This window comes from Paroedura picta, chromosome 10, assembly GCF_049243985.1.
Source record: "Paroedura picta isolate Pp20150507F chromosome 10, Ppicta_v3.0, whole genome shotgun sequence".
In the NCBI taxonomy this organism is placed as follows: Eukaryota; Metazoa; Chordata; class Lepidosauria; order Squamata; family Gekkonidae; genus Paroedura; species Paroedura picta.
In genome coordinates this window covers 53,513,983-53,531,322 of record NC_135378.1, presented here as the reverse complement: position 1 = coordinate 53,531,322, position 17,340 = coordinate 53,513,983, and the positions used below count along the sequence as shown (strand labels likewise).

Genomic DNA, 17,340 nt, shown 5'->3' with positions numbered 1-17,340 from the left:
GCTGCATGCTCCTTGCCACAGGGTCTGCCCACCCTCTTCCTCTGTCCATCTGTACCTCTGTTGCCTCCGTCATGCGGCAGAGTCTCCACTGAAGGAGCATTGTGTGTGCCACTTTTTCCCTCACATCTCAGATTTTTCTACAACTCAAGTTGCCCTGCTTTAAAAGCCCCCTTCTGTCTACAGAGTTAATCCACAGAGTTAAGTGTCCACAGATGGGGCCATGTTAACTGTTACATATACTGATATTTTAAAACAGCTCTTTTTCAGTCTGTACACAGTACATTTGTGTGAACTCATGTATAAAATCTCAAGATTAGTCAGTATGCTAAGCATTTTTCCTGTCCATTTTAAGGTTTCCTCCAAACAACAGTTGATGAATTTTGCTTCTACTATGCAAGAAAAGATGGTGGGTCATGCTTTCCAGATTTTCCAAGAAAACAAGTTCGAGGACCAGCTTCTAACTATTTGGACCAGATGGAAGAATATGGCAAAGTGGAAGAGATCAGCAGGTTCATAAAGATAAATGCTGTTTGATCTAAAAAATCTGACAAATGTTTATAGTTTTGACAGTTGAGTCAGTCTAAGTTTATGCTCTCCAGCTGTGTCATCCAGATGTTACTTCCTCCTGCTGTTGCTGTGTGTCAGAACTGGGTTTCTCCCAGGCAACCTGTAGCAATGCACCCCATAGCCAGCTGGGTAAGGGTCTAAAGTCCTTTGGCTCTGTTTCCCCCCTCCCCAAAAGCACATTCCAAACTTTCTGGTCAGTTCCATCACTTGTTTTCTCAGGACTTCATGCATAGAGTGCAAGGAAGCACTTCCTGCCTCATGTCCTAAAAGCTCCCCTTGCTAACTCAATCAGCCACCTCCAGCAAGCATCTAACTGCTTATTTTAAGCATTGCCTCAACCAGCACCATAGCTTGGCTGTCCCAGCTGGCCCACCTGCTCCCAGCAGCTGCTATTTGTTGCTGGCTTGACTGCTGTTTTTACCTGAAACTGGTCTTGCCCTGAGCAGGCTTCTCAGAGCTGCTTGTCCACCTTTTTGCTTCCAGCAGTGCCTCAGGGCTTCCCTCATGAGGTGTACCTTCTGGCCTCAGGTAAGTAGGCTCCCACTCTAGCCTGTTCCTGTCATGTGCTAACATTCCACTATTTCTTAATGTGTCAAATTCTTGTGTAATACATATTTATATTGATGAAACACTGTATTAATGCTGGATCAGATATCTTGCAGATATATTATCTGAAATATTATTTAATTGGATTCTTGGTGATCTGCATTTTTCTCCTCTCTTTCATGACAAAAAGCCTGGGATAGGATAGCTTAGAGTCAGACTAGTTGCTACAACATCAAGGTTGACCCTAACTCTAATATGGTAACAAAATACTTTTTTTTTTCTGAACTGGATGGAATGATACTCTTGTATCTTTACTAGTTCCATTTCTTAAAAATTGATTTCTGTTTTGATTTCTTAAAAATTGACTCAGTTTGTCTCAAAGAGCAATTGAAGTAATCTGTAGCGACTTCAGATGAAAACAAGAATAGTTTTTGCTTACTTTTTTAGGAAACACAAACACAATTGCTTTTGTATACATGAAGTTATAAGTGGTCTGAGGCAACCTGTTGGAGCAGTCCATTGTGGAGATGGATCACAGCGCTTGTTCATCTTGGAGAAGGAAGGATATGTAAAGATTTTCACACCTGAAGGAGATGTAGTCAAGGAACCATTTCTGGACATACACAAACTTGTTCAAAGTGGAATCAAGGTTAGAATTTCTTTTATTTGCCATTTATACTATAACAATTCAGTATTATTTTGTTATAGCTTCAAGAAATTATTTCATTTTAATTTTAAATTTGAAAGAAGAAAATACTAAGCAAATATTTTTGAAAGGATAATAGCAGATTAGTGAACAAGAAAGACTAATGGTGTTTCTGTACATGGTACAGAAGCCATGCTAATGCTATGTCCAGGCATTATCTGGAAGACAGGGTAGATTATAAATGCAGTGAAATTAAAAAATAAGGAAAACACCATATCCACAGTCATATTTAAGCACATTTGAACCAGTTCTGTCAACTGTCAACAGTTCTGTATCTCACTCAGTAGACAGGTAGAAAACCTGTTGCACATTCTGAACATTCTGAGTTCAATCTCTGGCAGTTCCAGTAGGGTAAGAATATCAGACTCTTCTCTTGAGAACCTGGAGAGTCAAGCCAACCAGAAGAGGATGAATCAATGATCCGCTGGTATAAGATTCCTTCATCAGTGATCTGCTGGTATAAGGTACCTCCCTTTCTATGGAGGCCCAGGTCACAAGAGTAGCCCAGCTGGCATTCTACCATCTTCGCCAAGTGAGGCTACTAGTCCCTTATCTGTCCCAGGATCACCTTGCCACAGTGATCCATGCGACAGTCATCTTCAAGCTAGACTTCTGTAACTCACTCTACATGGGCCAACCCATGTCTGTGCTCCGGAAATTACAGCTGGTACAAAATGCAGCTGTTAGGGTCCTCACCAGGACACCATGGAGTGCCCATATCCAATCAGTATTGAGGCAGATGCATTGACTACCAATTGAGTACTGGATCAGATTCAAGGTACTGGTTTTGACCTTTAAGGCCATACGTGATCTGGCCCCTATGTACCTGAGGGACCGTCTAACTCCCTATGCCCCATGTAGGTCATTGCATTCTGCAATGGTGAACAAACTGAAGATCCCTGGGCCACACAAAGTCCGGCTGGCCTCAACCAGGGCCAGGGTATTTTCAGCCTTGGCCCCAGCTTGGTGGAATGACCTCTCGCAGGGCCTGTAATATGGATCCCTTCTGACAGGCCTCTAGTTGAGGCCAGGTGAGGGGAAGGAAAGGTCTAGCCCCTTCTCTGGAATTCTGTATCTTCCCTAGGCATACAGTTGGGGGGAATAGAGGCCAGTGGGGGGAGGGGAGGGTGAGAGGAGAATTTTAATTGTTTAATTGTTTTATATATATGGATCGCATTGTGAGCCACCATGAGCCAGCTGTGCTGGGAACGGCAGGATATAAATGTAACACATAAATAAAAATGTTCAACTAACTATAATTTGGAGCAAACCAGAAGAGGTAGTCCTGCAAGTATGCAGCCATGAAAAGCTTTAAAGGTGATATCTGGTACCTTGAATTGAACTTAGACTCCAGCCTATGCAATGATCTCAAGATGGAAGTAATTTATAGTTGGACTGGTGCATTCTGAACTAAACGGAGTTTCCAAGTTGTCTTCAAGGGCAGTCCCATCTTGTACAGCAAGTTAAAGCTAGCTAACCTCAAAGCTGCCAAGTTTGGATCCATGTGCCTAAATCAGCTAAATCTAGAAAAGGGATATTTTTTGCACTATATGCAATTGAAAGAAAGCACTATTGCCATCTTAGGAACCTGCTTCTGTAACAGGACAGGGTCTAATAAGAGTCCCAGACTTTTCAGAGTCTGACAGCACAAGATCTCCTGCATCCAGAGTAGCCAGCAAAATCCCCTCCAGTATACCTGACTTTCAATCCAACATCACCTACATCTTGTCTGGATTCACTTGACCGTGGCTGCCAGGCATTGGCCTAGCACAGAGATGACAGTTTCTAGAAACTTATAGAAAGAAATATATATATTTGTGTGTCTCATTTGGATGAAGCCTTATCTTGGAGCTTGAAGGCCCGCAGAACTATCATCCTGAAGGTCTCCAGGTTAAAACCTGAGTCCACCTCCACCACCTCAGACCGAGTACTAACTAAATGCTAGGCAAGATAGGGCATTAATAGGACACCATCCATCCCTGGACCCCAGCACAAATACCACAAATCAAAGCTGGCAACCATTTGCACCAAATGAAGGAAAGACTCATAGACACTTATGATACTCTCTCCCCCTGTCCTTCCATTGGCATTTGATAATGGATTACATACCCAGCTTAGATGAGTTGTGACAGGAAAATTGCCTGACCCTCCCCCCCCCCATCACATTTCAGTCATTCACACTGGTCAAAGAGTAAGAAATCTTTCTCCTTTATTTCTCCATTATAAAATATTAAGATCAATGTGGAGAGATCATTGAAACCCCTGTTAACCAGATTCTTAATGTTGGGACAGAGATCAGCCAAACAAAGCTCTGAACTCATGTCAGTGTGCACTGCTCTCACTGAATATTCCATTACTACCATACCTCTCTGTCTCATGAAACACTTGAACATCACTGATAAACATAATGAGAATTCACCCAAACACATGTCAGTTCACAAAAAGGACACAGTCTGCTAGCAAACAAGCCAGGTGTTCCATTTCCTCAAAAGTGCCTCCTCACACCCAGTATAAACCACTTCCACAGGTTATTTTAAAAAGTAATGGAGTATGAATAGGAACAAATAATATCTTGCCAGAATTCCACTTCAGAGGGATATGCCAGAAAATCCCTCTGGCATTGCCATATGGCATCATCCAACAGCATCACTGTAGAGGCATTGCCAAATAAATAATGGCTTATTCCAGAATTGGCTCCAATTTGTCAGCTATGGTCTTCTCTGGCCAATGGTTGTGAAGGCAGCATATAGATACTATAGTTTGGGATGGCTTCAAGACCAGTGTCAGACAAGGAGAGATCAGGTCCAAAAGAGCAAACCAACAACTTAGAGGCAAGGTCCAATCATTGCAGCCCCCTAAAGGTCCAATTATTGCAGCCACCTAAAAAGCCCATAAAAGTAATAAACAAGAGAATTCTGAAAGCATGCTACAGGAGATTCATCTGGAGGAATTTCATTGTGCCTGCAAAAAGGCTATTGTTATCTGTAGATAGTTGAAACTTCCACTGAGTTTAATGAAAAGAATGAAATGGCAACTGAGCAGTGATATTATTCCTCAGTATGTTAGCTTCTATTGCATTGTGAGATGCTCTTGCTCAGGGCTGGCGGGGCAGCGGCTCCTGCTCGGCAGCAGGGGGAGGGTGGTGGTGGTTCCTGCTCGGCGGTGGCAGGATGGTTAGCGGAAAGAATGCAGGCGGGGCTGCAGGCAGCTCATGCGAGCACCGATAAGCCCCATAAGCAGAGGGGAAGGCACGCCATATAAGCTCCACAGCCGCTGAGCTCATCCCGTTGCTCTCCCAACCAGGCGGGCGCCGCAAGATCTGAGGAAAACCTCCGGCCCTCCCAGCTCACCTTGTCAGGTCCTGGACACCGCAGGAGAGAGTGCGAGACCCAGCTGCCTGCCAGGAGAACCTTGAAAAGAATGTGGGCGGGGCTGCAGGTGGCTCACGCAAGCCCCGGTAAACCCGAAAGGCAGAGGGGGAGGTGCGCCCCATGAGCTCCACAGCCGCTGAGCTCATCCTGTCGCTCTCCTGACCAGGCGGGCACTGCAAAATCCGAGCAAGGCCCCCGGCCCTCCCAGGTCACCTTGCCAGTCCTGGATGCTGCAGAGGAACTGTCCAGTACAGTTGAGCCACATTCTGATTCGCCACCTGCATTCTCTCCCTCCCACTCCCCCAGGGAGCAAAACCCAGCTCCCAGATGGCATTGTCACCCGGCCTTCTTCGAGCGGCTTGTGAGGCTGCCCGCAGCAGGCGGGACTTTTTTAAAAAGCCCCGGGGCAAGGGACATTTCTTCAGAAAGTGTGTTTGTCCTGAGAGATGCGGGACAAATGGGCACCTTAATTTATGTGGCTCTTCATTGTAATCTGCTGTTTCATACTGGAATCGTATGGTTATGTATACTAATCCTGTAACAGGGAATTTAAACTACTTGTGTGTCTTAGGGTTTCAGTTTTTCACAGTCCACTCTAACAACCCAAAGTATTGCTGGGGCTTATGGGACCTGAATGTATAAAAGTGAGATGAGGCTGTAGTAAGAAAATAAATTAGACAATGTTGAGTGAAAAATCTGGCTAGGTTCATCCCTTAAAGTGTTTCCTTTTCCTTCAAGTTTTGCTATTTGTGGTGTCCCATCCCCTAATTAAGGGGATGACAGTAGCTGCTGTTCATTAACATGACCTATTAGACTAGTCTAAGGTCTATCAGCTGAGAGAGCCGAGTACGATCCTGAAACCTGGCAATATTCCCCTTCTGGTAGCTCCTGTATCCTGATGCTCCGCATTCTTGGCACTTGGGGACTAACAGTAGGAGAGCTTCTGGAGTTCTGACCAATGTGTGACAGAGTGTTGGACTGGATGGACCATTTGCCTGATTCAGCACGGCTCCCCTTATGTTCTTATGCCTCAGCTCAGTCTAGTAGTGTCCATGTTTCTAGTCACTGAAATAAGTCAACCTTAGTGTATTATTTGACACATAATGAAAAATTACATACTAATCCCAACTCAGTGGGCTTAAATTTAAGTAACTCTGCAGAGGATTGTACTGTAATTTTGCTATCTAGAAGTGTGTGTATACTCTATGCACCCACCTAGGTTTCCTTCAAAATTACATCTGCTGCCTAAATATCAGTGTTTCCAGAATTTTCAGAATACTTTGGGAGTTTGGTATGGGGGAAATGACTCTTGGTCTAACGTGCTCAGTTTAGTAACTCTGTCCCCAAAGCCCAAAATGTTTTTAAAATTCAAGCTGGTGGAATAAATTGTTTCAAGGAAATTTCTCCAAATAACTCTAATAGGACAGTGTGCATTGTGTGCATGTGTTTTAATTGCCCCTTAATGAACCTCTGCAATTCTTGCAATACATGAAAAAAATTGGAAAAATATTTTTGGTATGTTTTGTATCGGCATTTAAAAATACAGGCAGATACACATTGATCATTTGTATGTCCTGCAGTGTTATACATTTTATATTTGGCATAGTGACCCAAGGTGATATTGCTTTATATTAGTACAGTTTCTTTCAGTCATGATTTACTTTTTAGAAAAATTGCATAAAGCAAGTTGGCATCAGTAGATAAGGACTGCAAACTGAATCTTTTCTTGCTTATGTGGTTACATTATAATATTATTGTATTGTTTTATGCTTGCTTAGGGTGATTTGATAAGACAAGAATTCTAAGATCTGCAAAATGAGCATGTTATAAGGAAATATATACTGCTCCCTATTAGACATAATTCCAGAAGGAAAGTATGGCTCAAAACATATGACTTTGAAGCTTACAAAGCCATGGTATCAAAGTTGTACTGCATTTAGATCAACCATTTAAGTAATGATAGTAGTGTTTTAATAATAAATCTAATGAAAACATCATGATAAAAGCACAAAGCCTCTGAGGAAAATGAAAGACAAAACATATGTCAGGGAAATGGTATTGAAGATAGACTGTTAAGAATATATGGGCTAGACTCCTTGACCTCCGCCACCTTCTGCTCCGCTCCAGGCTATGAATGGGTTTTGCTTGTCACAATGGCTTAAATTTTAATAGAAAGTTTCCCTAAATCTTGAACCACATCTGCTTCTTTGTTTCGTTTCTGAGTCAAATCCTTCACTGAGGCCAGTTATACATGCCTTTGCATTTCTACCTTTTAAAAATACAATATACTAATGTGATTTCTTTTGTAATCATTTCAGTAGTTCACAGTTTGCCACAGTTACAGCAGACTGCAGTTAAATACAGAGCTTCTTAAGCATTCCAGTTATACATTCTCCGTTTGCTCCTTTCTGTTCCTATGAAGCATTCACATTAGAACACATACAGCTTTTGTGTTTCTTTTAACAGACTTCAAAGAGTTTTTGGTGTTGCCCTGTATGGTTGCAGTAGTTTGGATAAGGATAAGAGAGGTCCATCTTTAATACATGACTGTTGGACATGGAAGACAAATACAGGCAGATGCAATGGACGTGCACCATGGTTCCTCATCACATTTCAAGTTGGCAAATATGTGCCTTCTTTTCAGTCTTTACTGTATTCATCACATGAGCATGCCATAAACATAGAATAAACGTATGTGTCATGTAAACTGACCTTGAATGCTCAGCAGCAGACTCCAAACTGTAGCATATGATAGTGTTCCTTAGGAAACAATAAAACACTTTCCTCCTTGCTGGCCTATCAGTAACCTGTCTTAACATGCATGGTCATTACTTTCAAGCAAGCCTGTCTGTGCCTTTTTATGTGTTGTTACAGTGGCACTATGCCTCCACAAGGGAACATGTGCAAACCACTAGTGCAGGGATTCCCAGCCAGGGGTCTCTGGACCCCTGGGGGTCCGTGAGAGTTCCAGAGGGGGTCAGTGGCCTTTCACCTCTTGCCTGAATGGCCACAAGCTAGGGAACTGGCTGCCTCTACTCAGAGAGCTTGGTGGGTAGGGCAAGAGTGTAAAAATCAAAGGGGGAGGAGTTGGTTGTAGCATGGTAAAGGGGGTCCAGGTGGTCTTCTCAGCTCCTGCCCTTAAGTCTGGCCTACATGAGGCAAATGCCACTTTAAAGTGTGGCCAGCTGACATCACTTCTAGGGGTCCCTTAAGCCTGAAAAGTTATTTCAGGAGCTCCTCCATGGTCAAAAGGTTGAAAAATGCTGTACTAGTGCTTTAACTGTGGGAAAAGGTGGGTCATGCTAATCTCTCTGCCTCCCCCAGTGGCTGTGCTGTAACACACTATTCAGTAGACTCACTGCATATTGCAAGGCGAGATACGTAATGCATCCTGATTGCTGGTGATATTGTAGTGTGAGAAGTAGGTGATTTTTCCTGGAGAACAAGGTTTGCTTGACCATTTTTTCACAAGCTGTTTTTCCAGCACAGATGTACTCCAAGCTATTGTTTATGTCCTACCTGTTTCTAGGTGTGTGTTTATCTTACCAGCTGTGTACCTAGAACTGGGCAGGGGGGGCAGCTTCCTTGCATTGCTTCTATGCTCAAAATATCCCTATCCCAGAGCTAATTTTCTTTATAAAAAGTGGACATTCAGAATTCTCATTCCATTTATTTTTGTAAGATATAGCTTGCCCTGGGATCAAATAATTAATAGGTGGTACATAGTACGTCTGGAATTATGTCTTTTGTAGAAGCAGATTCCTGTACAAATCCTGTATCACAAAGCCATATATTATAAATACAGCAATGTATCAGTTGTACCTGTTACTTATTGCTCTTTTGAAGTATCTGATCCTAATTAAGTTAGGATGAGTTTAAAACATTAGCCTGTCACTTATCAGTAATATACATTCACGAGATCTAAACATTTGAACAAGATAACAGCAGGTTGTTTATATTAAAGTTGTTATAATTGGTTGGTTTAGAGCCAGTATCCTAGGCTCAAGGAATCTAGAGGAGGGTAAAGATGATACTTTTACATATCCATGTTTAGGGTGTAACATTCTGGGTTTCCTTGAGAAGAGTTCCATGGTGCCAGTTAACGGAGCTTGCTCCAAAACAAGTCTCTGTTTGGAAAGCCCAGTTTTCATTGTGGGTGTTCTTTGAAATTGTATGCCTTATACCCTGTTATTATGGAGACATGTGTCGTATGATGAAGAATGCCAGCTTCTTTTCCATACACTGTATGAATTAAAGTGCATCCCACACACAGTGCTAGCTAATCTATATTTCAGTGTCCTTACATGTATTTGTGAGCATTAACTATTTAAAATGTCTTCTTTTGGTATGCTGTTTGTTTTAAGCTGAGGAAATTTTAAAATTTAAAATATTTCAAAACCAATTAAATTACATTGCATTTTATAAAAATCGAGCAAAGAAAGGGCGCAAAGGCTTCTGGATATGTCATCTAATAACCATATCTGGAAATCCTACGTCAGAACTCGGCACAGATAATGTTAATGACTGAAGACTAGAGGCAAAGGGATTCAGCCATACCATTTCCTTGATGTGTTTTCAGCTGTTGAAAGCTTTTGTCCTTCCAGGGCCTTCCTCAAGCTGTACCTAGGGTGGAGTGCACCCCCTGCCCTTGGTATGTCACTGATTCAGAGGTCTGTATCCTGTGGTTGGTTCTGCTATTACCACAGCCTGACCCTGACAGAGTCTGGCATTGCGTGTTTTCTGCATCTCCTTTGTATCCAGAAGATCCCTAGCTAGGAAGTGATGTATCTACTACTGCTAAACAGAATAGATAGTACTACTAACTGAATAGAACAGCAGTCTGAGAGAGTTTTTGGCAGCTTCATGTATGAAGTGATCATGTGACTAGAAACTTATCCTTCCTGTCTGTATTGGATATTGGCTTGTGTTCCTCACCATGGGCCACTTTCTCACCCCTCTTCCAAGTAGAGGCTGCTATCTCCATCTGTGTAGATTATTAATATTTGAATCTCCACAACTCTTGACTGCTTTCTGATATACCCTTCTGGTTGGTAGTCAATTTCTAAGAAAAGTAGTCATCTTCTTGACAGCCAGCAATGGCCTCTAATCTGAAGAACTGGGACTGACTCCCCATAAGCAACCAGCTGAGTGACCTTGGGCCAGTCACAGTTCTCTCAGAGTTCTCTCAGCCTCATCTACCTCATAGGGTACCTGTTGTGGGGAGAGGAAGGATAGGCAATTGTAAGCCAGGTCCCAGCTGGAGTCTGGCATCCCTGCCCCTGGTCAGCCTCCAGTTGGGACCTGGAGAACCCACAGAATGTAAGCTCCTCTCCAGACAACAGAGATCAGTTTCCCTGGAGGACAAAGCTGTTTGGGATGGGGGTTGTGAAGCACTCCCCTCCATACGTACATACACACACACACATACAGAGAGAGAGAGAGAGACCAGAAGACAAAAGCATTCCTTCTCAAATAGCAAATATTAACCACACAATCACCACTTCATCTGGAAATACCTGAGAATCTCCCTCCTTTTGTATTGCTCTGAGAAGCCATTGGCCAGAAGGTCCAGAAGACCAGGGCAACTTAATGGCAACAGGGCATGCTCTGAGGCCAGCTCCTCTTCTACCCAACAAACTTGTTAAACTGGCAGGGAGTCAGAGAGCTGACCCCTTTTAGCTTTTCCTGGTTGAGAGCTCCCTCCTGATTGGGACTAAACTACCAGGACTGAGGGCCCTCCTGATTGGGGCTAGATTGTCCTGGCTGAAAACCATGACTTGCTCATAAACATTCGCAGGGCAGGGGCTTTTCTTGGCAGTCTGCATGCAATTTGACATGATTGGCCTTCACTGGCAGAGTGCAATTTAAACGGGTTGGCCCTCACTCATGAGTAAACATTCCCAGGGTAGAGGCTTTTCCTGGGCACCCTGGGTCCCAGACGGCCAGCAAGGGGGCAGTTTCTGGGCCTCCTGCAGCCCCTCACCTCCAGAAGGCATGCAGAGGCTGCTCCAGCTCCCCCTATGTTCTCTGAGTTGAAAGAGGCCACAGCAACTTACTGGCGGCTGGGCATGCTCTGAGGCTGGTTCCTCTTCCAGCCAGCAAACTTCTGAAACCAACAGGAAGTTGGAGGTGGAGAGCTGATCCCTTATGAAGCCCTTCCTGGCTAAGGGATGCCTCCTGATTGTGTCTAAACTTCCTGGGCTGGCCATTCCTGGATGAGGGCCAATCAGGTAGTGGGTAATTTGTCAGTTTGTATATTATAAGGTTTACTGATGATGGTTATGCTTCTGAATTCACAACAAACAGTGGTGCAGAAGAACTAAACTTCTTCTGTTCAGGAAGTAGGCATCTTCCTGAATAGGTAGAAAAACAGAAGACAAAAGTCCATCACATCAAAGGAAGAGAAAGTCATGCATTATTTAACAGGGTTCATAATCATATAATTGGTATAAAGTGCATGCATTCAGAAGAAGAGTAGCATTTTTTCCCTAAAATTCTGGAGTGCATGTTGTTCCAAACAAAGCTCCAACATGAAGTGATGAAATTACTTGAGAAAGTTTGTAGTTTTAGCATCAGGGAGGTCTGTTATGGCAGTGCAAACATTTATCTAATCTAGGAAGATCAGGTCCCTGAATTTACTTTCTTAGGTATTTATAATGTGCTAGCCATCATAGTGCTAAGCACAGATGTGTTTTCTTCTCCTTTTAAGGGCCTTTGTGGTTGTTATAATGATCAGGAATTTTTCTGCTACAGTGTACATGTTGTGCATTTTGGTGCGGTTTCAGCTGGCAGACTTTCAGCTATGCCCCACAATAGTCGCAAAGAGTGGCAATGTACTCCCAATTTACTTTACTTGAATGTATATGACTTGTTTTACAAGACAGATGGCATTTGATTTAGATGGCTGAAATCATAAGTTCTGCAAAAACTGTGACACAGCTAAAATTCTTCCATTTAGTTATATCTTATGGAAGAGGTACAAAGGCTATTGAGATCAACACTAAGAACAGAAAACCCAGTTATGAGAAGTATGGGAAAGGTAGAAAAAAGTCATAGGGTATACTTCCCTGAAACCTCATGGTCACTCTAGAGGCAGACTAGTTGACCTAAATTATTATTATTATTATTATTATATTATTATTTTATTTATATCCCGCCTCCCCCTGGAGGCTCAAGGCCCTGGTCGAGGCCAAGCGAGCCTCCTTGGGACCGGGAATGGTCCCAATAAACATCACTTCTGACACACTTCTGGGGTTACTCAATGTTGAAAGGCTGAGAAAGGCTGCTCTAGGGGGTACTCCGTGTGGCAGGTAGTTTCTGTATAGCCATTAAATCTGCATAACTTTTACTACATCCTGAGTCAACATTAGCATTGGCACGGTGAATACTAGAAGCTCTGCACGGTAAGCATCTTTGGAGGAGTGGGTCATCATTACAGCTCATCACTTTATGAGAGCTAAACCATTGGCCAGTCTAGCTTAATAATCTGATCTCAGTGTGTTTAGCATTGCTGTCCACTGAAGCAGACAATATTTTTCTGACACCTGCTCCCTGAAATCTTTTAAGTGGAGACGCTAGGGATTGAAACTGGGACCCCCCCCCCATATAGTAAGTATATTTTCTGCCAAGAGGCACACAGAGCAGCTCTACCACACAGACACCTCCCACAGCTCTACTACACAGGCAGATTTAAAACACCCTGCACCAGGGTCACTTGGTCATATTAAATGGTTGTCTCTAACATGCAGTAGAGACAGTTTTCTTATAGCAATAAAGGTACTCTCAAGATGCACTTGAGTGGATGTTCACGGAATTTGATGAATTTTTGCACTGACACATAAGCTCCCTAGGTTCCTATGCACTATTACCACCACCACCCTAAACTTATTTATGACACAGCTATGGTGTACAATTGCCACCACTGCATGTTCTAGCAAAGATAGGCTGGGGAAGGGAGAAAATAGGATCTCCTGCTGACTCTTGTGCAGCATCGTCTCAGACTTTTAGTCCATAGAAGAAATGGTAGACACTCTTAAATTGATGTACCATCTATAGTGCTTGGTTTCCTTAGAAGTGGGACAGAACCAACCTACTTTTTTCCTGCTCCCCGGTATAATAACATCAAAGGTCGACATTCACATCACTGCAGCTTAAAGCAGTTTAGCAGAGCAGAGGATTTTTTCCTTAAAATGTCATTTTTCCTAAGGAGTATGATGTGTGTAAGGAGGCTGCTTTAAATTAATCCACGTTAAAAACAGCATTTGATTTCACAAAATGCCATCTTCCATTCTTGGACAAAGGTTAGGAAAATATTGTTTGATTTATTTGATGAACTTGGGTTGCCAACTTTACCCAGACAATAGGGATAATTTCCCCTGGAGAAATGGGCTGCTTTGGAGGGACTCTGCCAATGTTCCTCCCCTCCCCTCCCCTCCTTAATCCCTGTCCTTGCCAGGCTCCAGGCCTATTTCCCAACCCAGACCTGGCAACTCTACTTATACCCCACTTTTCAGCCAGATTGGCTTCCAAAGTACCTTACAACTAAGATTTATCACATTTATTAATGATAGAAAATGCACAATTCCTCATTTCCAGGTTGGATCTGAATCATGGTATGATTTTTATAACTATTTTTGCATTCAAAACTTTTTTGAGGATACAGAATTTTCTATCCAGGTCCAAACTCTGTTTACATTGACTAGCAAACAGACTAAACCTTGTACACTTTTAAAAGACTGGTAAAGGGGAAAAAATCATTTAGATTATTCAAATTCAAAGTAATCTAATTTGATTAGATTTATTGTTCAGGTTTGCCCCTAAACTGCATCTGCAATATGTATTTGGAAAGACATTTAGTGTTTCTAACAATCAATTTTCAGCAGCTGCATCCTTACAAACCTAAGCTCTTTTCTAAAGTGTATGTGTAAACAAGTCTTAAACTTCAAATACAAACCACCCAAGAGATTATACAAAATCATAAAAGATTGTTAACAAAGTTGCTTGCAAATAACTATGGAATAAGACCAAATTATATTTAGTAGACAAACACACAAGGACAAGATCAGATGTCTGGAAAACGAGACAGGGAGGATAGATTAGCAGCATTTTTATCTGTTAAAAAGCTTCTTTCTCATGCAATGGCATCCTTTCCCAATAAGTAGGTTATACTGTTATGTAGTCCAAATTGCACAACTTTATAGAGTTTGGGTAGCCAGGTTTACCCGTCTTTCTGTTATTTATTAATTTACTTCACGGATGTGAAAGCTGGACCCTGAAGAAGAAAGACAGGAGGAGAATAGATGCTTTCGAATTACGGTGTTGGAGACGAATGCTGGACAGCCAAAGTTACCAACAAAATTTTAGAGAGGAGTAAACCAACTATGTCATTAGAAGGCAAGATATTACGACTAAAGCTCACTTACTTTGGACACATCATGCAATCAGACTCGCTAGAAAAATCATTAATGCACGGCATGGTCAGCGGCAAAAGGAAACGTGTTTCCCATAAGGATCCACTGTCTCTATACCATCAAAGCTGATACAGGGATGATCAGGAACTAATTAAAAGAAGCAGTCAGAGACAGGGATGCATGGCAAAGATTTTTCTATAGAATCGCCAAGGGTCGGACATGACTGAACGAATAACATCATCATCATCATAACATACCTTTCTCTACAATATACTCTATTGTTCTCCTCCTCCATTCTGTTTGCACAACAACCCTGCGAGGTAAATTAGACTAAGATTATGTGATTTATCCAAGGTCACTCAGCAAACTTCCATGCCAGAGTAGAAATTCAGACCTGGGTATCTGAGATCCTAGTCTGACATTCTAAGGACTTCCATTTCTAACTTGTAATGTCAACTTTAATACCCCCTTATGCCAAGGGTTCCAACATGACAACCCTATGAATTAATGATCTCCAAAAGTCCTGTCATTAACAGTCATGCAAACCAAGGCTGTGTCTTTCTTTATTGAGTCAATCCATCTTGCTACTTTATCGACAGTAAACTGGAACATGTCTTGAGAATTTTGGTAAATATATTCATAGACCCCTGTAAACGTTTGTAGATTTCTCTGCTTCCTTAAAAGCATGCAAGATATTTGAAGCAAAAGAATACATTAAATGGTTGTATTCTATCTTATGGGCAGTGAGCGTTTTCTGACTATGTCCTTCAAAAGTCCCAAGAACCAGACTGAAACATGGCATTATAGAATCATAGAGTTGGAAGGGACATCCAGAGTCGTCTAGTCCAACCCCCTGCACAATGCAGGAAATCCTTTCCATTACTTTTAAGCAATTAGCTGTCTGGCCTAATTTTTGCAGCACACTTGTATTTTTAGAATACCTAATGCCACAGCAGCTCAACCAGTGGAAGGCAAAGAGGCTATGACACCTGAAACTTTCAACAGACTCTGTAGTATCACAGAAGGCTTCAAAGGTCTGGATCTGCAGGTGACTTGCTATCATGAAACCTCAGTGTGATAGAAAAGCAAATCAGCCAATGACATCAAGAAAGACAGAACAAGAAGAAATGGAAGCAGACATGAGATTAATCTCAGTGCAATCAAATGTTTAGCAGTGCAGCTCATTCCTTGGACAATTATGAAAAGAATATCCGTGAAATGTGATCATTTATAACTGAAAAGAATTGTCTTATGCAAACACAGGCCCTCAGGCTCCTGCCTTTATATTTTTGCATGAAAACATATTATGTCAAATTTTAGAATTTTACAAGTAAAAGAATGTGTTACGTCTTGAAAAACAACTTCAAAGTACATCTGGCTAATTAATTTGTCAGTGGAAGTCTAGAATTATCCTACAGTTTTGGGTTATATTGTATACATCTATTGTAGCCTCTTAACAACAGTTTCCTTGTCATCAGGTTTCCCCTCTGAACTGTTACCATGTGTAAGCATAACTCAATGAGATTAGTAATCATTTTAATTGAATTGCTTTTAATGTAGATAATTTGAACATGTACAGAGTTTGAACTGAGTGCATTTGCACTGCAGCTGAACTCTGCTTGAAAGGGATAACACATACAGTTACCTAAACTAAAATCTTTTTCATATCATATACTATAATAATCTGAATTGCATTCTGTGTGAAGAAACATTTAAGCCTTTGATATATCCATTTAATTTTCTTTCTAAGAACTGGACAGTATGTCTGATTATAGGGGAAAAAATTAATTTGATTCACAACTGGGACCACTTGTACAGATTTCCATCAAACATAATTTTTGAACACAACAACATACTCTGAAAACCAGTTTTGTAAGGATATGCCTTTCCTCAAAGAAGTTATATTTGTAGCACGCAGACAGAGAAAAAGCTTCACAATGGTACATTTGATGCATTCCATATTAAATAATCACACTGCTTGAATAATATAGAGCTTGGGTCTCCAACCATTTTGAGCCAATGGGCACCTTGGGAAACCTGATGCAGGGTGGTGGATGCAATCACAAAATCATCTATTATTGGGCATAATATTAAGCTCATTTAGCACACATTAGAATGCTTGCATATACTTTAACTGTCAAATGTATGGAGTGTAAAAACAATTTTCTCCAGCCATTCAGTATATGCTAATTGAGGGTAATCTATAACAGAGTTGGTGAATGTGGAACCTGAGGTAGAGGGAGTAGTTACTTCAGATAAATTCATCCAGAGAAGATCAGACTAAACTTCTGTATGTGTTGCGTTGAAGTGAATGAAGGCAAATTCTGGACTGTGTGATTCAAGCTATCAACTAGCAGTTCCCAAATTTGCTTTAAGCCAATTGAAAACACATTGTAGCTGCTTATGAAGTAAAGCAGCTATCTGATTTTATTCTCTCTTGGCTATATCAGCCCAAGATTAGGTGAGTAAGAATGTTACTCTTCCCTAAGAACTGGATCTAGCCATGTGACAGAGCCATCAGTTTTGAATGCACTGTGTGTGGACATAAGAGCAATCTGGTTATACCAGCTGTCACCCCATTGATTGCCAGGGTTGATTCGGCTGATCAGGCTGATGAATACACTTTGTGGCCTGGTCAGGGCTTATGTTTGGCTGGGCAAATCAACCCTTATGTGATAAAACTAGCATTTTTCTTCCCATGAGTCTATCTACTAGACTTTCCATCTTCTTCCAGTCAAGT

General features: G+C 41.7%; 1 protein-coding gene across 2 annotated transcripts in view; it reads left to right on the top strand.

The window, feature by feature from the left end:
- HHIP (hedgehog interacting protein) overlaps positions 1-17,340 on the top strand; it is a 94,217-nt gene that overhangs the window by 34,139 nt on the left and 42,738 nt on the right. For both annotated transcript variants that reach the window (XM_077300198.1, XM_077300199.1), the window contains exons 3-4: positions 353-509; positions 1,561-1,762. In XM_077300198.1, coding sequence (XP_077156313.1) covers positions 353-509; positions 1,561-1,762 — 359 coding nt within the window. The remainder of the gene's footprint in view (positions 1-352; positions 510-1,560; positions 1,763-17,340) is intronic.